At 41.6% G+C, this 22,197-nt stretch overlaps 1 protein-coding gene across 2 annotated transcripts; it reads left to right on the top strand.

Annotated features, from left to right (window-relative positions):
* The first annotated feature begins 1,295 nt into the window (after window positions 1-1,295).
* Window positions 1,296-21,927, top strand: PWP1 (PWP1 homolog, endonuclein). Of its 2 annotated transcripts, none has more exons than XM_065679508.1 (15): window positions 1,296-1,580; window positions 1,671-1,729; window positions 3,630-3,804; window positions 4,244-4,329; window positions 6,590-6,686; window positions 8,726-8,836; window positions 9,469-9,599; window positions 10,917-10,990; window positions 13,220-13,316; window positions 14,301-14,362; window positions 16,292-16,403; window positions 17,395-17,485; window positions 18,329-18,450; window positions 19,458-19,563; window positions 20,258-21,927. In XM_065679508.1, exons 1-15 carry the CDS (start codon window positions 1,382-1,384, stop codon window positions 20,356-20,358), a joined length of 1,623 nt encoding a protein of 540 aa, XP_065535580.1. In that variant the 5' UTR covers window positions 1,296-1,381; the 3' UTR covers window positions 20,359-21,927. The 2 variants fall into 2 exon arrangements, with proteins under 2 accessions (XP_065535580.1, XP_065535589.1); XM_065679517.1 differs by having other exon boundaries at window positions 1,482-1,580; window positions 3,650-3,804.
* Window positions 21,928-22,197: the final 270 nt, after the last annotated feature.

The raw sequence follows: 22,197 nt of genomic DNA, 5'->3' as shown, positions 1-22,197 counted from the left end.
TGTGTGGAAGGACAAACAGGATTTCTTGACTGCTGTAAGAGAAGGTGACCAGTAAAGCAAATAGTAACAGCACAGCAAAAAGGCAAGCATACCAAAATGCAAGACAGGTCATTATAGTCCCCACGTAGGACTAAGATGCCTGTGCGACAGGGTAATACAAGGAATAGCTAGAAATAAGCAGCTTTTGCCTTAGTATGCTTGTGTCTACACTAAGACAAAATGTAGCAAATGGGTGAAATGTACAGGGTATTTTGACAGAAATGTATTTATCTCTCATGCCAGAACCACAGAATAATCAGGATAAAAATAATGAAATCGAATACAGTTGCGCTGCCTAGTGACATGTGGATGAAATAACGTAGCCATCCTGTCTGCCAAGCTGAAGTTCAGTTGCCAAGTCCTTGAGCTTTACCATGAGAAATGCTCCTTCCCCTAACCTCAGCGGCCCATCCATGTAATTTGCAGTTATCCCCTGAATTAAGATTTCACTGATGGAAAGACCAGTGATTTCTGCATGTTAGTAAGAGACTACCTTCCTGTGTATTCCAGCTGGCTTTCTATCCATTTCCTGATTTAATAAGTTAGCTAGTATACTGACATTTGGGAGGGCAAAAAGCAGCACCTCCCATGAAGACACCGGTCCCTCCAACTTCTGTAACTCCCTGTCACCGTTGACTGTGCCCTGGTTTCTTGGATCAATTTTAGGGATCAGTAAAAAGTTTCTAAACCTTTACTTTTGGTGGATCACTGCTGGGGTACTTCAGAGCCCAAGTGAAAGCCAATGTCAGCAGGGCAGGTTTCTCCCTGCAAATGGGGAATGCCGGTGGGGGAAACGGAGGACCTGAAAAGCCTGAAGATGGGGCTGTGCACTGAGGTGACCTGAGCACCTCCAGCTGCACAAGGACCTATCGCATGGAAAAGCACTGATTTCTGTTACTAGGAGTGTCTTGGAGCTCCAGCTGGGCCCAGCCCTAGCTAAAGATAGCAGGGGTACCACGTGTGACAGCCTGGGCATGAACCATAGAATCAAACAGGTTGGAAAAGACCTTTAAGATCATCAAGTCCAACCTTTACCCCAGCACTGCCAAGGCCACCACTAACCCATGTCACTGAGGGCCTCATCTACACGGTTTTTGAACACTTCCAGGGACGGTGACTCCACCACTGCCCTGGGCAGCCTGTTCCAGTGCCTGAGCACCCTCTTGGTGAAGAAACGTTCCCTAACACCCGATATAAACGGGATCGCCTCAGAGATACGAACACTGAGCTGGCAACAGACACCCACCCACACACCCCCAGCGGCCGCTCAGGCCCCGCCCTCCGGCCCTTCCCACTGAGGCCACGCCCCGCCCCTCCTTCCTGGCTCCCTCGGCGCTGGGTGATGACCTCACGCCGCTCTATCTCCGCCCGTTCCGTTTTCCTCCGCCGTTGCAGGCGGGGTCTCGTGTCAGACACGTCATTTGTGGCGCGCCGGAGCCGCTCGCACGTGTCGCACCGCACCTCACCGCACCGCCATGAGCTGCCCGGTGCCGTGCGCCGCCTGGGTGCGCTGCGGCGTTGCCAAGGAGACGCCGGAAAAGGTGAGGCCAGGCCGGGGCTGGGTTGAGGGACCCCCCGCCGGCTGTCGCCCCCCGCCATTGCCCTCACGCCTCTGTGTGTCTGCCCCGCAGGTGCAGCTCAGCCAGGAGGAGCTGAACGACCTCATCGAAGTGGCCCAGGACAGGATAAGGTGAGCCGGGGCAGCGGGCGCGGCCGTCTACCGGGACCGGCTGGGGCCCGCCTGGTCTCGTCGCCACTGACAGAGCAGGGGAAGGGAGGAGGGGGGGCTGCACAAAGCTGTCACACCTTAGTTTTTTTGTACGTAATAGAATGGTTTGGGTTGGAAAGGGCCTTAAGATCATCTAGTTCCAATTCCTCTGTCATGGGCAGGGGCACCTCATACCCATGTTGCTCAAGGCTCTGTCCAGCCTGGCCTTGAACACCACCAGGGACGGCACATTCATAACTTCCCTGGGCAACCCATTCCAGTGCCTCACCACCCTTACAGTAAAGAACTTCCTCCTTATATCCAATCTAAACTTCCCCTATTTAAGTTTTAACCCGTTACCCCTTGTCCTGTCACTACAGTCCCTGACGAAGAGTCTCTCCCCAGCATCCCTGTAGGCCCCCTTCAGATACTGGAAGGCTGCTATGAGGTCCCCACGCAGCCTTCTCTTCTCCAGGCTGAACAGCCCCAACTTCCTCAGCCTGTCTTCATACGGGAGGTGCTCCAGTCCCCTGAGCATCCTCGTGGCCCTCCTCTGGACTTGTTCCAGCAGTTCCATGTCCTTTTTATGTTGAGGACACCAGAACTGCACACAATACTCCAGTTGAGGTCTCACGAGAGCAGAGTAGAGGGGCAGGATCACCTCCTGTGACCTGCTGGTCACGCTCCTTTTGATGCAGCCCAGGATACGGTTGGCTTTCTGGGCTGCGAGTGCACACTGAAGCTGGCTCATGTTCGTTTTCTCATCAACCAACACCCGTAAGTCCTTCTCTGCAGGGCTGCTCTGAATCTCTTCTCTGCCCAGTCTGTAGCTGTGCCTGGGATTGCTCTGACACAGGTGCAGGACCTTGCACTTGGCATGGTTGAACTTCATGAGGTTGGCATCAGCCCACCTCACAATCGTGTCAAGGTCCCTCTGGATGGCATCCCTTCCCTCCAGCATATCAACCGAACCACACAGCTTGGTGTCATCGGCAAACTTGCTGAGGGCTCACTCAATCCCACTGTCCATGTCAGCGACAAAGACGTTGAACAAGACCGGTCCCAACAGCGATCCCTGAGGGACACCACTCGTTACTGGTCTCGAGACGCACGTTGCGCCATTGACCACAACTCTTTGCGTGCGGCAAATGAGACCAGTCTTGTCTCATTGTTGCCTGGGAATCTTGAGGGCAGAAGGATGGAAATAGAGTGTATTCAGCAGGGATGAGTTCCTCTGGATCACATTCCATTGAGACATCTCAGATGCCTATTAGGCCCTCAACTAATCTTTAATGCACACTTCCTTCTGCTGAATTCCTTGCATATGGAATTGTTCCACCTAAGTACCAAGTTATTCAGATGTTGCATATTTTACCCCGTAAGAAATAATCCACAATATGTCCCTACCTAATGAATTTTATGTTGTTTTTTCTTCTAAAGTAAGTATGGGAATTATGAGGTCTTGAAAAGGTCTTGAAAATCTTGAAGAAATGCAAGAGTCGTCACACATGACAGGGCCTGTGAGTATGGGAGAAAAAAAGGAAGGAAGGAATTGGACACATGCAGATGCACACAAGTGAGGTTGAGAGCATTGTGTGCATAAAAAAATAAAAAGGTAAGAGAAAGGGATTTAGACACACAGTTTATCTCTGACAACCAAAATGTCTGGCGGTTTGTCTTGAAAACTTTTCAAGGAAAGCTTTCTTTGAAAGTCTGAGAATAATGGTGCCATTTATTTTGGGAAAAGATAGGAAAGGTGTGAATGGATTTCCAAATTATTGGCATAAAGGCTGGAACAGCCAGGATCGGGTGCTGAAATCTTGTAAGCAGTACCCTAAGCAATTACCTGGAAGCATTCTAAATGTCTGCCTTAATTTCTCAGGGATGTGTATCTTTAAACAGGGATGCTGCCGACGGTAGTGATGAAGGCCAGATGGCATCTGGAGTGAATGTAGATGTTCCTGGCAGAGCTGAGTCTTCTCATGAAAATGAAGACCCACCTGATGATGAACTAGATGAATATGATTTGGAAAATTATGATGAAGAGGAATGCACAGGTAACAAAAATGTTCATGTCAGATACGCAATATAAGTGAAGAAGCTTTTCATGCTTTCATTGTAATTAAGACATTTGTATCCTAAAACTACACAGGTCTATGTTTTAAATGGTAAAAATCTACATTTTTAGTAATCTGTTTGTCCTGGTTTTGGAAATCATTTAGTGAGTGAAGCCCTTCGGTGTTCCCCTCCCTGATGCTTGCACCGAGAGCATGTTGGAAAGATTATCGCTCCCCCTGCTGTAATGCTGGAGCAGAGCAGCAGAAGTCCCCAAAAGCAGTAAGCAGTTTAGCTTGCTGAGGTTCTTACATTTGGAACTTGGAAGTTAATTTAGCCTACTCCTTTTTTACAATATAGGTAATCCAGGTATTGGTACAGGAGTTTCTGACTTCACCTGTCATTGACATGTGTTAAAGATGTTCTGAAATTCCCACCTAGGTGATCTAAAACTTGGAGACTCCTTGGCTACCCTGGCAGTATATGGGAGTAATGATAATGATCCTTACATCACTCTAAAAACCACTGTAAGTATTATAAAAATGTTAAACATCTTAAACAGCATAAACTTAAAAATCAGTTAAATTTTCCATGCTGCCTCAGGGTCTGTAGGTGCTTGCAGTCCTTTTCCAGAAGTGTGCCAGATTTTTGATGAGATGGAACTCCTTTTATAGTTGCTTTGTGCAGGTCCCTCTACACGTGCTTTTTATGTTTGAGTCAGCTGTTATGTGAAACTGGCTCATTATTTAACCACACAGTTCTATATGCGGTGTGGTTTGTCACCTGTCTAGTAGGACACAGAAAATACTTGAAGAAGTAACAAATCTCAGGCCACTAATGACCCAAATATTAAAACTTCTCAGACTGCAAGACTTCTACACCTTCCACCAGTTTGTGGAGGAAACCAAATTAAGGTAGACTCAGGTATGGCATGAAGAAATATGTCCCTGTTAAGCATATATGCCCAGCATACTGTGTAGTTAACGGCTTCTGCCTGCGTTAGTTTCCATCAAGTATCAGATGGGGAACATCTTTGCAGGAGTTGGCTTCGTAAGAGCTCTGCAAGGAGTGAAGAAATCTCTGGCTGTAGTCTAACAAGCTGACTGTGTCAGCAGTGTGGTCATGTTATGCAGCCTGTTTGTCTTTCTCTAGTGAATATTGGTACTGCCATGGCTAGGATATTTGGTCCTCCTCAGAAAAGACAGGGAGCAATTCCAGAGACTCCCACATTTTAGTTCAGAAAGATAGATTGTGACTTGCGATTGACTTAATTTATATGGAGAAATCACATAAATTAGTTGCAAGATGAGGTTGCATGAGAAGAGTCAATGTAACATAGAGGCATCAGGGGAGACTATGGTCACCTGGGTCAGGGTGAAGGTATAGGTGAATTTTTGGGACCTCTTGTAAGCACAAAGATTTTTCTGGGTGCTGTCCTTTTTATACTATTTTTGATTCTTTACAAAGCTAGTAGGGCGAAAGAAAAGAGGAGCTATAGGTTTCCACTGCAACATCTAGTTTGTGTGTCGGGGACTTTATCAAATGTGTGGTCTTGGACAAGGAGTTATTATGGTGACTTCATATACTTTAACAAACCTCAAGGAGGAAGGCATTTAAAATACCTTTAAAATGAGGTCACTTGCTGTGTGCATTTTGAGGCACTGGATGCTTTCTCTATGTTCCACTGATTGTTGATGATTTTTCTTGTTCTTGTGTAGCAGTAGAGGAGAGAAATGCTATCAAAGTGATTTTTATAGTCAAAGAGGTATTCGCACAGGGCTTCAGAGTTAATATGAGCTGCATATATTCTGTATCAGAAAAGCTAACTTTCTTCCAGACAGAAAGAGTGAACATCTTTTTCTTGGGCCTTTCTTGCTACACTCAAGACCATTGCTCAAATTCTGAAAGAGAGTAGTTTTTAGTCTTTAATATGCATTTTATATTGTCTTTTGGTGTTTACTGCTAGTACTGTTGAAGGCTAAGTATTGTGTAACATTAAGTTGATTAATTCAGAGAAGTGCAGGACTTGATAGAGTTCAAATATTGAAAAGATGCTTGCAGTGAATAAAATAGAAATTAAAAAGCTTGCAACAAGTCCAAAAAGTCTTGTATGTGTTGGATATTTGAAGGATGGTACTCTGTGTAAGACTATTGACTTTTATGTACAGTTCTTAGTTTTCCACTAACAAAAGTTCCCTGAATGCCTTCCATTTCTCAGTAACAATGAAAATTAGATGAGATGTTACATCTGTTCTGGTACAGCTGAATGCCCAGTGTAGCTGTAGGCAGCACTTCTTTTGAAATATTTTCCATAAAGTAGACAATGCTTCAGTGCTCTTGGAATTGCTTCCTGGATGTGAGGCGCAGTTACAGTATGCTTATTGTGTAAAATGATGTTACACTATATAGATGCTCAAGGCATGAGAGCACAAGGGAAATAAGCTGCATGTGTGGGCTCTGGGCAGTGTTTTTCTTTTCAGCAGTGGGCTGCATCATGGTAGCCTCAAAATACAGTTTCATATTTGGTAATTAAACATCTCTCTAAATCCACCTAGGTCCACATAAACACTCCTTCAGTCTATATCATAACTATCCAATTCCCCAGGATTGAGTCTGGTTCCTGCCTTTCTTCCTTTACCATTGTAGGATGACTTTAGGCAGGTGGGCAGCAGGGTGTTGGGTTTTTGAGTGTTTTCAGTTACAGTTAAAAATTATTACTGATTCATGTGTAGTTCTGCGCATTTATGTGCTCTATTTAATATCCACTATCTCCTTTTTGCTGTTCAGGATCAGTATGAAGAAGAAGACTTCTTGATTAAGCCCACTGACAATCTTGTCCTTTGTGGCAGAGTTGATAAAGACTACTGTAGTTTGGAGGTCCATGGTAAGTAACATAGGATTTTTTCTTTACAGTGAACTTAGGGAGTATGTCTCGCCTAGCCTGTGCCATATGGCTCTGTAGAAGGGGGAGAGGGTTGGTTTTTGTAAGGTTCTTTTTCTCCTCATCTTTCCTGTGTCATGGTGCTTTAGCCACTTTCCAGAACTTGAGTATTTCATGTGGTGGTATTGTTATTTAGAGGGTAGTGTGTTTTTTCAGCTATATAGCATTTGCTTTTCTTATTTCATTTCCAGTGGCACTTAGAAAATACTATGGCATTTTTATTCTCTGAACATATGATATTTCTTCTAAATCATGCGAGCTTCCTCTACTGGCTTTGTGCTAGGAGCAGAAGAATCAACACCTCTATCATCATAGTTTTAGAAGAGATGATCCTTAATGAGGTCTGAATACCACTTGTTATAGAATCATAGAATAGAATCATAGAATAGTTAGGGTTGGAAAGGACCTCAAGATCATCTAGTTCCAACCCCCCTGCCATGGGCAAGGACATCTCCCACTAAACCATGCCACCCAAGGCTTTGTCCAGCCTGGCCTTGAACACCGCCAGGGATGGAGCACTCACAACCTTGCCGGGCAACCCATTCCAGTGCCTCACCACCCTTACAGTAAAGAATTTCTTCTTTATATCCAATATAAACTTCCCCTGTTTTAAGTTTGAACCCATTACACCTTGTCCTATCACTGCAGACCCCCATGAAGAGTCCCTCCCCAGCATCCCTATAGGCCCCCTTCAGATACTGGAAGGCTGCTATGAGGTCTCCACGCAGCCTTCTCTTCTCCAGGCTGAACAGCCCCAACTTCCTCAGCCTGTCTTCATACGGGAGGTGCTCCAGTCCCCTGATCATCCTCGTGGCCCTCCTCTGGACTTGTTCCAGCAGTTCCATGTCCTTTTTATGTTGAGGACACCAGAACTGCACACAATACTCCAGGTGAGGTCTCACAAGAGCAGAGTAGAGGGGCAGGATCACCTCCTTCGACCTGCCGGTCACACTCCTTTTGATGCAGCCCAGGATACGGTTGGCTTTCTGGGCTGCGAGCACACACTGAAGCTGGCTCATGTTATTTTTCTCGTGGTCCAGCACCCCCAAGTCCTCCGCAGGGCTGCTGTGAATCTCTTCTTTGCCCAACCTGTAGCTGTGCCTGGGATTGCTCCAACTGCCTGGGATTGCTCCGAATGTTCTAGGGATGGTGTTTACAAATTTTATTAACTGTGTAATTTTCCCAATATACACTTATAAAACAGTAGCACAGGCTTCTGCTGTTCATAACGTAGGGTGGCCTTGTATTAGTTAACTACTAAGACTGATTAGTTAACTGAAGACTTCAGTTTACTATCTGAACATCTGTCACTTGCACTTACACAGTGATTTTGTGTTTGTGATGGTACCATGTTATTAAAATAATTAATGGGTTTCTCTGCTATCCAGTTAGTAAATTCTTTTATTATAAGGGAAAAAAAATAGCTGGCTAAAGGGAATGCTGTATTTAGTATACGGTTGCTTTAGCAAAAGTCTTCCTGCAGCTCAGTCAAAACCTGCTAAAGGTAACTTCTGACTTCTTCAGCTTGCTCTTATTTGCAAACTGTTTGTCTTTACCTTCATTTCCCCTTTGATTTCCTCTCAGATAGTTCTGATTGTATCCTGATGTAGAGAGTGTTGGATATGGAGCATCAATTTTGAAGTAGCCGTAGAAACAAAGTAGTGTAGTATGCTTGGAGTCAAGTGTTTAAGCTTTGCTGAACTTGTCACTTCTTTGTCTAAAGTACGCATGAGAATGTTTATATTTGTTTTGTGTAATTCACAGGCCATAACATTAAGTAGGCATAATATTAGTAGTTGGAGGCACTGGCCTCTATGCTAAAACTCTGAACATACTGAGTTCATACTAGAATGTAAATTGACATCCTAGATTTCCTTGACAATTTAGGTTTTGCTACATCTGCCTTTTGCAGAAGTGAACTGTTCATAGTTGCTTACTTTTCCTCTTCACTGATGTCTTGTATGTGTTTAATTCTTTTTCAGTTTATAATCATGAAGAGAACTCATTTTATGTACATCATGATATTATCTTGCCTGCTTACCCTCTAAGTCTGGAGTGGCTGAATTTTGATCCTAATCCTGATGAATCAGTAGGTAAATTACAAAGGATACTGTAAATGTCCATTTTTTTGTTTGTTTTGGTGATACAGTCATCTTAGTGATGCTGCCATAACAAGTCATTTTACTAAAACACTGGCCTTATCACAAATAATAAAGTTATTGGCAGTTAGACCAGAGCAAGCTCTTCTATAGTTTGCTTTATTTTCCATTTGCAAATGAAAAGTTGCTTTTGTTCAAACTCATCATGGCAAATCCAGTTGATTAACTGTAAACCACAGCAAAATTTTTGTATGTTTGTGTATTCAGTAACTTTTTTCCTGTGTTTTACAGATTTATTTTTTTCCAATAGTACAGGGAATTTGGGATTTTGTTGTTTGCTTTTTCATAAAGAAATAAACCAAAGCATGTGGAACTTTATACAGCTGCTTTGGGCAGTTATTTGTACTGTAGGAGAAGAGCAAGCAATCTTTTTTTCTGGCAACATCTGCTGTCAGTTGATTTTTTTAAAATTGCTCCTAGCCAGTTATAAACATGAAATATGTTCAAATGGAAAATTCTGGCACATAAGTTTTACTTAATCAAAGAAATAAGCAACAGCTGGATTGCCAAATATGCTGTTTTGTAATTCTAAATAAATGTGGTCGCATTTGTTTTTCTGCTTATAGGAAATTATGTTGCAGTGGGTAACATGACCCCAGTTATTGACATTTGGGACCTTGATGTAGTAGAATCCTTAGAACCAGTCTTTTCTCTTGGAGACAAGAAAGAGAAAAAGAAGAAAAAGAAAGGGAAGAAAGTAAGTATTGCAAAATTGTTTATCTAAATCATAGATAATTGGATTTAATTCAGTCTGTCATGTTGAAAGATGGTATTTAGACAGGTTACAGAAGATAATGTCATGGTCATCTGCAGTAGGTAAAAATTGGCATTTTTCTGTGACTCAGTTGAAAAGGCATTGAGGAATAAAGGGCAAGGTTTACACTAGTAAAATACATTTACTCAGGATTCACCTTGTTAGCTTTATCTGTCTAAAATTTAAGCCTATTTCAAGATGATAGTCATAGAAATTGAGGTAAAGGCATAGAGGCACAACCTGAGAATGGCTCAGTGTCTCTTAGTGGACTACAGAGAAAACCTTAACCACCGAAGAGGAAGAGTGAGGTTGAGACTGGATGCTAAGTTATGTGAGATGAATGTGATCCTAATTGTATGCCAGAATGTGCTATGATTTATCCTAATCCTTTGGTATGTGAAACAAGTATGGAAGTTGACATCACTTAAATTTGCTAGATTTTGTGTGTAGTAGATGCTTTGGGAAGTGCTTAAAGACTCCCTAGAGTAAATGGGGAATGTGGATGCTAAATATATAGCTAATCTTGGTTTCCCAAACGAAGGAGCACTGCAGTGTTAGTCAGATAAAGAACCTTGTCATTAAAGAACCTTACTGTCATTGTGTAGGGGGTTGACTACTGCAGCTGTCAGACCTATTAGTTTTAAATACAATAGAGAATATATCTTTCGAAGGGGAATTTGTTCTATGAAACTTGCTTCTGAAAATCGCTGGGTTATCAGAATTGCTGTTGAAGATACCATTCATAAATGTTACCTCAGTTTGAAATGCTAATTGTTCTCTGTATGGATAATTAAAGCCTGGAACTGAGAGGAATGGGGTGAGTTATGGGTGGTTTCCAGTTGCTGTCTTTGAAGCTTAACCATTTTAAGTTAGAAATTGTAGGAGCTGGCAGTTACAAGGACTTCAAGCTCAGTTAATTTGAAGGAGTGAGAGGAAACTGCCAGGAGTGCTTAGAGAGAAGCTGAAGAAGCTGCACATTAGCTGGAGAGACAATGAAATTCTGCTACTAGCCTGAAGGGAGTAACCAGTTCTGTAAACCCAGCAGCTGTGAATGAAGCAATCTGACATCTGGGATATGAAGTGAGCTGTAGGTACTGAAGAGACACTTCTAACAAAAACCTTGTTGCAGCAAGTGAGAGTAATATAAAATACGAAGTTGTTTGTGAAGGTATTAAGGAATTCTTACTAATGTGTTATAATTCTTGACTTCATTGGAGCTGTAATTTTCAAAAGTGTTCTTTATTTTGTATCTACGTACAGAGTTTATCTTCAGAAGAGACAGTGAAAGGACATACTGATGCTGTGCTTGATCTTTCATGGAATAAACAAAGCAGGTAAAAGAATACTTGAATAACAATGGATGGTTACAAATTTGTGTGTCTAATTTGGCATGCTTTTTTCGCAGAAATCCAAAATATTATGTAGTATAACATTGAAGTTGAAAGCAGTGCTGAAATGAATCATTTCTCAAAACTACACCTCCCTCCCCCCTTTTTTTAACTAGAAGTCTGATTTTTTGATTTTTTTTTTTTTTTAACCTACATATTGCTGCAGATCACTGTGTGTTTGCAGGTTGTCCAGATGAGTGCAGGGCTAAGGTGGGTTTAAGCCATTTGTTGAATCAGCTCCATTTAGGTCAGATGCACAGACTGGAGAAGCAGAGGGCTGCTATCATCTGTACTGATCTGCCAGTGACCTAAAACACCGTTTCAGCAGATAGTAGTAGATTTATAGAAGGAAAGTCCTTGCTATTCTCTTGGGTTTTTTTAACTCTGGCTTTTGCCCCTGAACTGTGAGCAGGAAAGATAGTGCAAAAGCCTTAATAGCACAGTTACAAAAATGCCTCTGACCTTTGGGTTATCCTAGACAGAAACAATTCTTTGTTGCCTGAACAAACTAGCAATGAAGTGCTCCTATTGAAGCAACACAAAGTTGGCCCATCTTGGGTGAGGGGTCAGGGGCAATGTGATGACTGAAGTAAAGATACTGCTGTTTTTATCAATTAAGGTAGTTGTTAATAGTTCAGCTGTCAGAGGATCCTCAGCATGGGCCTTGAAACTTGGAAGAACTTCTTCCTTATATCTAACCTGAACTTCCCTGTTTTAGTTTGAACCCATTGCCCTTGTCCTATTGCTACAGTCCCTGATGAAGAGTCCCTCTCTGGCAACCTTGTATGCCCCCTTCACATACTGGAAGGCTGCTCTGAAGGTCTCCACACAGCCTTCTCTTCTCCAGGCTGTAGTCAACTCTGTGTAGTCCTAATGAGCAGGTGTAAACCTTCATTTGTAATGATTTTTACCTAGATACTGAAGGAGGAAACACTCATATAGACATGCAATAAATGTACATAGATTGCACTCTTCATTTACAGTGCTTTGCCTGTTGTTCCTAAATTATACACGTGCACAGCGTGGCAGTGATCTTTCTGTCTGTCTTACAGAAGAGTAGTTTTCATGTACATAGAAATGATTGTCTGGTGATAATATAGAGAGAAGTCATAAAAATTAGAGCCACAATAATCAAGTGTTTGGAATGCATAATTCTGCAGTGGGCTGAGTTACAGACTCATTGATACTGGTAGATCTTGAAATTAAACTAGCCTTGAAGTAGGAAGCTTATGGGCCAAACAAGAAACTCCTTGGAGCAGCTTATATTTAAATCTTTGGTTTGTTTTTTAAGCAAGATATACTGTGACGGCTCTCTATAAATGACTTTCTGCCTGTATGCCATAACGGTGCTACTGTAAAATGTTCTCAGAGCCTTCACTATGCATTTTCTTAACTTTCCCTTATAACGGTGTTTGGAAGGACAGTGTTTCCAGGAGGATGTTAGCTCTTTCAGTCCATAACGCTTCATTAATACAAAAAAAATAAGGTGACGGGGGAGCAGTTTTGATCAGAAACAACACGTTGAGGTAATAAATCAGGTTTTAAGAGCAATAGTAGTTGTACTATGTATTTGACAGGCCTTTGGGAATGTTTTGAGGGGTTTTTTCTGATTAAAATTCTAAACTGCATGTTTATTGCTCTTAACACAGTTGGCCAAATTTAAATTGAAATAGGGGGTCTGTAAACTAACTAGTATATTAGTGGTTCCTTTTAGCATTCTCAGAAGGGTGTACAGTGTCAAGTCTTCAGCAGGTAGATAAACACTCAGCTATTAGCAAAATATTTTAAAACCAGCTTTTTCTGGCACTTGGCTGCATGTGTATGTAAGCAGGGCTAAGTTGCTAAGGAAAGGAAATGCTTAAAAGCCTGTCTCACTTCATTTTGTTCAAGAAATCTTCCAATAAATGATATTTTAAGTGGTGTCAGTCAGGAAATACAAGCAAAACTGTCAATGTTGTTACTGTAAGTGTTAAATAATGTAATATGATCTGTTTGTAGTCTTTACTTGTAACTTAGAATTACCTTCGGGGAATTATCCATCAGGCTTGAGAGATACAGTCTATAGTCCAGGCATACTTGATCTCAGAATCGGGCTCTGTCTGTATTTTGGGCTTTTGACCATTTGTTTGTATCTGTATAAAGATATTTAAAACTTGTTTCTTGATCTGTTATCAGGAATGTTTTAGCAAGTGCATCTGCTGACAGTACTGTGATTTTGTGGGATATGTCTGTGGGTAAGCCAGCAGCCAGCCTGATGCTACACACAGACAAGGTAAGTAACCATTGCTGTGTTTCTTGCACTGTAAAATGCAGAGAAAAAAATAAATGCAGTTTTTCGTTAGCTGCTTGGCGGTGACCCCTCACAACAACAGTTCTGTAGGTGTCTAAGAACTGTGCAGAATTCTTTGAAGTTCTGAATTAGTTGCCTTTGCAAACAACATTGAATTTGCTTTTAAAAATGCTGCTTAACTTGTCCTTTAGATAGTTTGTGAAGATTTACAGCAGTTTTCTAAAATGCCTTTTTTGTGAAGGCCCTAATGGTGGGAATCTGATAGTGCTGGAATAAGCTCCAAAAAATAGGTCTCTGAGAATCGGTCAAACTGTAATTCTCTCTGAGGAAACTGTGAGTGTCAGTTCTAGGTAAGAAAGGTTTAAAATAGATGATACTAAAATACCACAGTGGTGGGTACTTCAGAAATGAATTAATCTCATAGTAATTAAAATATGGAAGTTAGTTATTAATAGCTGTAACCTTATTCTGCTGTTAACGAAGTCACTGCCCTTGGCAAACTCCTGATTTTCATTTTTTGCTAACATTGCATTTTTTCTGTAACTGGAAGCAGCTCTTTTTTATCTCATCTCCTCTGATTTTAGGGGGTTTTGGTTGGTTGGTTGGGTTTTGGTTGCTTTTTTTTCTGATATCTAGGGCAGAAAAGGGCCATGTGGTTCTGTTCAGTTCATTTATATATATGTATAAATGAATATATATTCCTTTCTATATATATAAAAATATATATAAAACAAGGAAAATACCTTGTTTCCACTGGGTGGGGGTGTTTGAATAAAAACAATATGCCTCTCTTGCACTGTTTTATGAAAAATCTGAGTATCAACGAGCTTAATAGGATCGGTTTTGGGGGGAATGTGCTGGCTTTGGGAAGGAGGGCTTGTGCTCTTGTATGTTCAAAGAAAGATGATGTATGTGTGCATTGTATCTCAGTGCTCATTTTTAAATACAAAATTTTCTGTTATCTAGGTCCAGACATTGCAATTTCATCCATTTGAAACTCAGACCCTTATTTCTGGATCTTATGATAAGTATGTCAGGGTCAAATGTCATTTTCATTGTCATTTCTGGATCTTATGATAAGTATGTCAGTATGTCATTTTCAAATGTTACACCTAGGGAGGTTATTAGTATTAAATAAATCCTGTTAAGTTGCTTCATGTTTTCTTTTTTGTTTGCTTGTAACTGTGCCAAATTTGAATAATGCTATTTATTTTTCTCCAGCAAGGTAGCCAGGTTTGTATGTGGCCAAAATGTAGTTTTCCTTACCTCTTTCTCAGCACTAGCCAAATCCTTTAACCATCTGGACCAACATTTTCTGTGCCAGGTGTCTACGCCAAACTGAATTCATTTCTTAATTTGGCCTTATGGCATTTTCTGCATTGGGAACATGACACTGATTATTCCTGTGAAAACCTGTGCAGGTCTTGCCAAGCTGTAGGACCAGGGTGGGTGCATGAGGGACTTTACATCCCAGTCTGCTCCCTGCAGCCTCTATTAATAGGTGTGCCATAGCCAAAGTTTAATGGGCTACCTCTGGTGACTGCAGTCTGGAGATGCTGTGAAATGGGTTGTGTCTGCACTCTTTGACTAGCACTGTAACTAGCAGTAGCTTATAAGCCCTACCAGCCCAAAATCTTCCCCTCTGTTCTCCCATCCCATAGGGGTAACTGTTTAATTTTGTTCTGTAACTGTGATTTTCTTACATTGATTTTTTTTTTTTTTTTTTTTTTTATTCTTTTAAGACTTTGTCCTTGTGGTATTTATAGACTTGTCAATCTTTAGCCAGGCCTTTATATTCTCTAGCTTCTATTGTGCTCTTGCTCCATCTGCTTAAGTGAAAGTAAGGAGAAAATGCTTTTATTGCTGTTAGGAGTTGCTCTGCCTGCTTTCCTCCCTCTTAACTTCCTTCAGTAGAAAGAAAAAAGTCCAAACCCTGAGACCAGCTACTAAATGCTATTTTAGCTAGCCCTTTGATACCATGGACACCTATAAACCAGTTTACTGTCTATACACCGCCTTTGTGGATTTTTTCCTATGAAGCCTTGCAGAAACACAGGCTATTCAGTGAATATTGGCAGATGCCTTCATAACCTAAAAGTCAGACCATTAAAAATTGCATATGTGCTAAAACTGTTGTAGAATGCCAGGTAATAGAGGTCTAGATCACATCTCTTTGGTTTCAATTATAGGATAGAGTAGGAGCTAGTGGATGCTAGTTGTGATGAGGTGCTGTGAGAGTGACATCATCACACCTATCTTGCATTCATATGCAGGAGATTTTTGGGTTGGGACACATTCTGCCACCACTGGTCTAAGCACATACCTGTAAAGAATCCCAGGGGACCCATTTGCTCCCATCCAGCTTCTCCTCTTTGAAGCAGCATTTCCCTAATCCCTTGTAAAGATTAATTTTGTATTTCTTAAAGCATATTTTAAAATGCTTGTTTATGTATATGTATCCCACAAATGTGGAAGGTGTCCTTGCCCATGGCAGGGGGGTTGGAACTAGATGAGCTTTAAGGTCCCTTCCAACCCAGACTGTTCTGTGATTGAATCCTGAAATGGATTTCCTAATTAGTGCAATATTTTTGAAAGTCATTACTTGACTTTACTGAAGTGTGTTCATAATTCAGTGATATATTTGCATAATTATGGTCTCCTGTGTGATAAGTATCTTATGCATTGAGTAAATTCAAGCTCTATTTGCGTAGTTTCAATAGAACAGCTGTTTGTAGCTGAGATGAAACTTGAAGACATATGGGAAAGTCTTGTGATTTATCTGAGAAATTTTCATCTATTGTTGAGATGGAAAACTAAATAGTGAAGTTGTTTCCATTTTAACTTTTGAGTTGTAGTTTATGTGGGCCTTCTATAAATGCCAATGGTAAAACAAACTTCGTAAGGTGTTCTACCCTGATTTTTCTTATTTATTTATTTCCTCTCCCTTTTTCGCATAGATCAGCTGTGCTGTATGACTGCAGAAACCCACAAGATAACCATCGCGTGTGGCGGTTTAGTGGTCAGGTTGAAAGAGTAATTTGGAATCATTTTTCACCTTGTAACTTCTTAGTGAGTACATGCTCTTCTATTCTCAGTTTGTAGACTGTTGCCGTTTCATTTAGCTTGTATTTTTGTGTTCATAATGTTTCTGAATCATATAATGGAGGTGATGGAGTTGGACTGTTGTTATTCCTTATTTTTAAGATGCAGCGTGAGGATGGTTTTGGGTAGTTTTTTCAGCAAGTATATGGAGACGAGCTCTTTACCCAGTACCTTTATTATTGCAGTAGAAAAGCAATTGATACTGATGCTTTTTGACTCCAGAGGTGGCATCTTTGCCATGTTGTTATAGTGTTCAGTGGCTGGGATATATTTTCCTTTGCATAGTTGCCCTTGTGTTTCATTGCCTTGTGTAATGAGGCAATTGCAGCTGAGAAGTAGTTAGTTAGAACGAAGACCCTGAATATTGTTTCAAATCAGCACTAGAGGGCATTGTCCACCCTGCTGGGGTACCTTGGGTTTGTGAAGATTTTTATAATACAAGTTTTAAACAGAATTGAAAAAGAAATAATTTTTATTACCTCAGTGGCTGTCTGGGTCTCTGTTGCTTTATATATACAGCCAAAAAAAGCAGTTGCTCAGCTCTCTTGGGTTTGTGATACAGATCTCTCAGCTTTGTGTATGGCTATTACGTACCCACTGGACAGATTCAGAAGCTTTGAACTGCCAATTAGGAGACTAATGGCTCTGTATTTCATTGCCTACCATGACAGCCAAGTGTAGTAGTGTATCTTCAAAATAACAATTTAAGAAATTTGTATATGATTAAAGCTTCCATGTAAGTCAGTGGAGCATAATTTAGGTACATAGAACAGCTCAGGCACTAGATGGATGGAGTCTGACTTGGCGGATGCAGATCCGTGTAGTATGACATGCCCTACCAAGAAGTGTAAGTCTGTCTCAAATCACAGGGGTTTACTAGAGGGTGGGTATTACTTCGTAGGAGCTTTTTACCAGATGAGTGACGATGGCTGTTTTCACAATCTTGTGTTTTCCTTAGGTGAGCACAGAGGATGGCTTTGTGTACTGTCTGGATGCTCGTTCTGATAAGCCACTGTTTACTCTGAAAGCTCACGATGAAGAGGTGTCAGGTAAACACTCTGTGTGTTGTGTTTGTCCCCAGTGGCAAGGCGCATCTGGAAGATGTCTTTAATGGCTATGACTGAGGTGGTAGCAGTTCCTTGCTTAACAAGTTAAAGTTGTGCATACTCACTATGGGTAACTAGTGAGTGAAACAAATCTGCTTAGAAGCTGTTGTAAGCAAAATATTTTAACAACAGTGAACTTTTCTCAGTGAATGTCATGAATAAACATGTCAAAGCACATCTGTTCACTTGGGACACATTCCCTGTGTTTTTCTGGGTGAGGAAGAACAAAAGCTGTGGAATCTGGTCCAGGATCACGGACTATAATGTTTACCTCCTCTATCAGTAATTATTTTATACTGACATTCACTCTGGAGATGATTTATGTATAGCACTTGGGAAGGTTTATACACTGCCTCCTTCAGGCTACTTTATTTACTTGATCAGTGTAGGAGCCCCTGAGAAGCAACTTGAAACACCTATTAGGTGTCTGAAATGAGATCTATGAATATGCCCCATTGTCTTGGAGAGCAAAAGAGTCTTTGGCAAATGAATAAAGAAAACTACCTGGAGAGCCAAATTATGTGAAGAAAGAAGCATAACAATAGCATCCTTGCACTGCTATAGTTGTTGGAGTGGGAAACAGAATAGGCTGGCATAGCATCAGTTTGTTGTCACTACGGGGAGCAGTGGCAGCATGAAACATTATCACTTTGCTCCTTTCTGCTGGAACAGTTTAGTGTGAGGAGAATATTGGATTTCTCATGACTTTGCTTCAAAAAGGGTCCTCATCTCTGTGAAATAGTGATTACCTGGTGCTATCACACTGCTGTATTCTTAATCTTCCAGGGCTACAGCTAAGCAGTCAGATCAAAGGATGCCTTGTGACATCATCTGCTGACAAACATGTGAAAATCTGGGATATCCTGGGAGACAGACCAAGTTTAGTCCATTCCAGGGATATGAAAATGGTAGAGTAATATTAATTTCTTAATTCCAGGAAGGTTTATGTCTGCTTATTCATTTTTTGTCTAGCTTGAATCGCGTTTTACCTAACATACTATCTTTTAGGGGAAAAAAGTCACACCTGTGTATTCTGGGTAAATCACTGTCATTATAGTGCAGTATTCAATTCAGCATCTAATTGGCAGACCTGAATATCAGATGCAACATTCTGAGTAGAATTGTAGGTGCTCCAGTGTGTAACTTCCAGGTTCAAGACAAAGATGTGATTCACTGTAACTAGCAGCTCTTGACTTTAATTTTGTGTCTTTACAAAGTCAGTTTCAGGAAACTGTCGTGGTTTAAGCCCAGCCGGCAACCCAGAACCATGCAACCGCTTGCTCACTACCCCCCTCTCCCCACCTTCCTCCCCACCCCGGAGGGATGGGGAGGAGAATCAAAAGAATGTAACTGCCATGGGTTGAGATAAGAACAGCCCAGTAACTAAGGTGTAACACAAACCACTGCTGCTACCACCAATGATAATAGTGATAAGAGAAAATAACAAGGGAAGAGAATACAACTGCTCACCACCCGCCGACTGATACCCAGCCTGACCAAGCAGTGATCTAGCCCTTCCTGGTAACTGCCCCCAGTTTATATAGTGGGCATGGCGTGCTGTGGTATGGAATACCTCTTTGGTCAGTTTGGGTCAGGTGCCCTGTCTCTGCTTCCTCCCGGCTTCCCCTCCTCCCTGGCAGAGCATGAGGCTCAGAAAGTCCTTGGCCAGACCAAACATTACTGAGCAACAACGAAAAACATTGGTGTTATCAGTGCTGTTCCCAGGCTGGAAGTCAAAACCACAGCACTGCACCAGCTACTGAGAAGGAGAAAAATGACTGCTACTGCTGAACCCAGGACAGAAACTTAGATTACATTTCTTAAAAGTTGCTTGGGATTTTCAGATGACAGATTCATTTTAGGATGGTGGGTTTTAAACAGTCTCCTCTTTTTGTTTCCTCTCCTGTCTTCCCAGGGTGTTCTCTTCTGCGCGGCTTGCTGCCCTGACCTCCCATTTGTTTTTGCCTTTGGAGGAGAGCGAGAAGGGCTGCGCGTTTGGGATATTAGCAAGATTTCTGCAGGTAACATTCTCATTTCTTTGGATCTTGCGATGTTCCCCTTGCCCCCAGGGTGTATTTGTGTATTCAGTGATGTCTTGCGGCTCTGAGAGTAAACTGTAGGTTAGTATTTTTAAATACCCCAAAGCTGCAGGTTTGTTCACATTTTCAGCTTTAAAAAATGTGGGTTTTTTCTAACTTGGAGACCCGTGTTTGCCACATGATTTTCTTGTAGCTGAAGTGTAATACCTGATTTCCTGTAATACCAGTGTTTTACTTTGTTCTTAATGTTCCTGGTGTAATCAAGTATCACATTCTCGGGTAGAGTGAGGACTGGGTTTGATCAGTGGTGGTAGCTACATGTAACTAAACGGTGTGAATTTCGAGCTTGGTGGAAACCAGAGACCAGAAATCAATTATTTAAATGTAATGTTTTGCACTACAAAACTCATCCATTTCACAGTACTGAGGTGCAGAAATTATGTTGGAAACCTCTAGAGCCGCTTTGGAGGAAAAATAACAGGACTTGTAATTTAAGTATCGTATGTGGGAGATTGTTCTGATGTGTAAGCTTTAACTCCCTACACAGGGTAAGGGGAGAAGTTTTGCAACTGCACCAAGTTAGGATTTCCATTCCATGATGCTCACCATGCTCCACCTACTGTACTTCTCTTGCCTCTGGGAGAATAGTATGTACCAATTCCCATCTGTTTTGCAGTGAATGAAGTTTTTGGAAACAGAGAGAGACTTGTTCTGGTAAATGCCAACTCTGTTGCCAGCAGTAGCAGCAACAGTTCGGAGACAGCAATGGAATCGTAATGGACCAAACAGCAAAAATCAAAGTAATTAATGGCACTCCGACTAATGTGGATTCTACAAGTCCCCCCATTTGGTGAGAGTTCATAGAAATTACTCTGGTGTCTTGCAGTCTGCGGGCTTCTTCATCTTAAAGAAACACGGTGATGGGCTCAAGCTCTAAGTCAGCAGTTCTAAGTTCCTGCTTCTGTTACCACCTTTGAAAGATAAATGACTTGCTTTTTGCCTGAGATTATGATCCCTCTAACAGGAACTACTATGTGTAAAGTTGATTACATAAAATGAAACAGGCACTAGAAGAGTATTTTGCTACTACCAGAAGTTTGTTGAATACTACAAAGAAGGTATATATCTTCTAAAGGCATAAGGAAAAATACTTCAGCCAGCAGGTGTAATAAAAAAAGTTGAATGAAATGACAAGTGTAAATAGGTAATTTATACTTGATTTGAGGCTAGATTTACAGATTTCTAATACAGATTTTAAAAGTTCTATGTAACTTCTCTGAGTCTTAGAGTATTTCTTGGGCAGTAAGTTGGGAGTCCCTGAGTAGGATCTTGAAATGCCTTTGTAACACCTCAGATCACCAGTATCAAACCAGAAAGATCCCATCTCTATCCCATCAAGATCCAGGGGTTCTTTTTTGTGGTTCCACAGCAGCTGAAGCTTATTAATGTCGCATGTGCATTGGGTTTTTCTTCAAGCTCCAAATGTTATATATATATAAAGACAATTTGAACTGAAGTAAGGGGTTACTACTCAGAAGAGGGCGAGAGGCTGTCAAAACACAAAGCAAGGGTGGGGATCTCAGCTGGTCACTGTCACTGGTGAAAGCTGACTATGTTGCATATCATGTTCCTAACTCCTCCCAGGCATTTCTGCCTGAAACCTGAAGGCACAAAGGAACATTTTGAATATCATCAGCCTAACTGCTGACTTTAATCATAGGTTAGGGTGGAAAGGACCTTAAGATCATCTAGTTCCAGCCCCCTTGGCATTGGAATGTGACTTAAAACACCCAAGTGCCTTACCCCAGGCCAATGATTCTTCTGTCCTCCTGGGATGTGCTTCCCTGTCTTCATAGTAGAAGGTATCTGTGTCTGTTAAGGTGGTGCTGCTGCTAGAAGGTCCTGGGTATCAAAGCAGCCATAGTGTTGGGGCCTGTTAACGGGATCTTACCACCACTTCCCATCGCAGCTTACTGTAACTCCTGGTGAGGTGAGGTGAGGCAGATCCAGCGTATCAGTACAAAATAAAGATGGTGAAAAGGCAGGGCTGGCAGTTTCCTTCCCACCCCTTTAAGTTAAATGGCTGCTTGTAAGTCCAATTTAGTTGCTTCTAGTCTGGTGGCAGGTACCTAGCATGACTCTGCAGGAACCACGAATACTTTGGATGTGTTGGAATTCCTGCTGCAGTCCAAGCAGTAGTGAAGGACATGATGTGGACAGTAAATGAACCACCACTTTTGTGAAGCTGGAGAAGGTGAAGGCATCAAAACCACCTCTGTTCAAGTGCTCTCCACTGAAAACCTACATTTTTCAAAGCTTTCCTTCAAAATAAATGCTTTATGTTAAGCTCTTGGAGGGCAGTTGTTTCTGTTACCTGTACCTCTGGTACTAATTTGCACCACAGCACTAGATGTTACTTTTTGTTTTGGGAAGAAAGTGTGTTACTGCAAGCAACCCATCTTTCCCTTGACTAGACAAAATCCCTCAACCTGTCCTTCTGGAGCTTTTTATTCACATCCTGATCTCAGAGGGCAAGCAACATGCATTTACCATGGGATTCTTTGGGATCTCCCTAGGAAATACAGCATACAAGTGATGAAAAAATGCTGTTATTTC

This window comes from Lathamus discolor, chromosome 1 (assembly GCF_037157495.1).
Source record: "Lathamus discolor isolate bLatDis1 chromosome 1, bLatDis1.hap1, whole genome shotgun sequence".
In the NCBI taxonomy this organism is placed as follows: Eukaryota; Metazoa; Chordata; class Aves; order Psittaciformes; family Psittacidae; genus Lathamus; species Lathamus discolor.
This window is presented reverse-complemented; position numbering and strand designations above follow the sequence as displayed.

What these genes read in the sequence shown, in the direction of transcription:
- PWP1 (XM_065679508.1), top strand. Translation starts at nt 1,382, where the DNA reads ATGACCTCACGCCGCTCTATCTCCGCCCGTTCCGTTTTCCTCCGCCGT. An exon ending in TAATCCTGATGAATCAGTAG is followed by an intron (nt 8,837 to 9,468) that starts GTAAATTACAAA and finishes TTCTGCTTATAG; the next exon opens with GAAATTATGTTGCAGTGGGT. An exon ending in TCATGGAATAAACAAAGCAG is followed by an intron (nt 10,991 to 13,219) that starts GTAAAAGAATAC and finishes ATCTGTTATCAG; the next exon opens with GAATGTTTTAGCAAGTGCAT.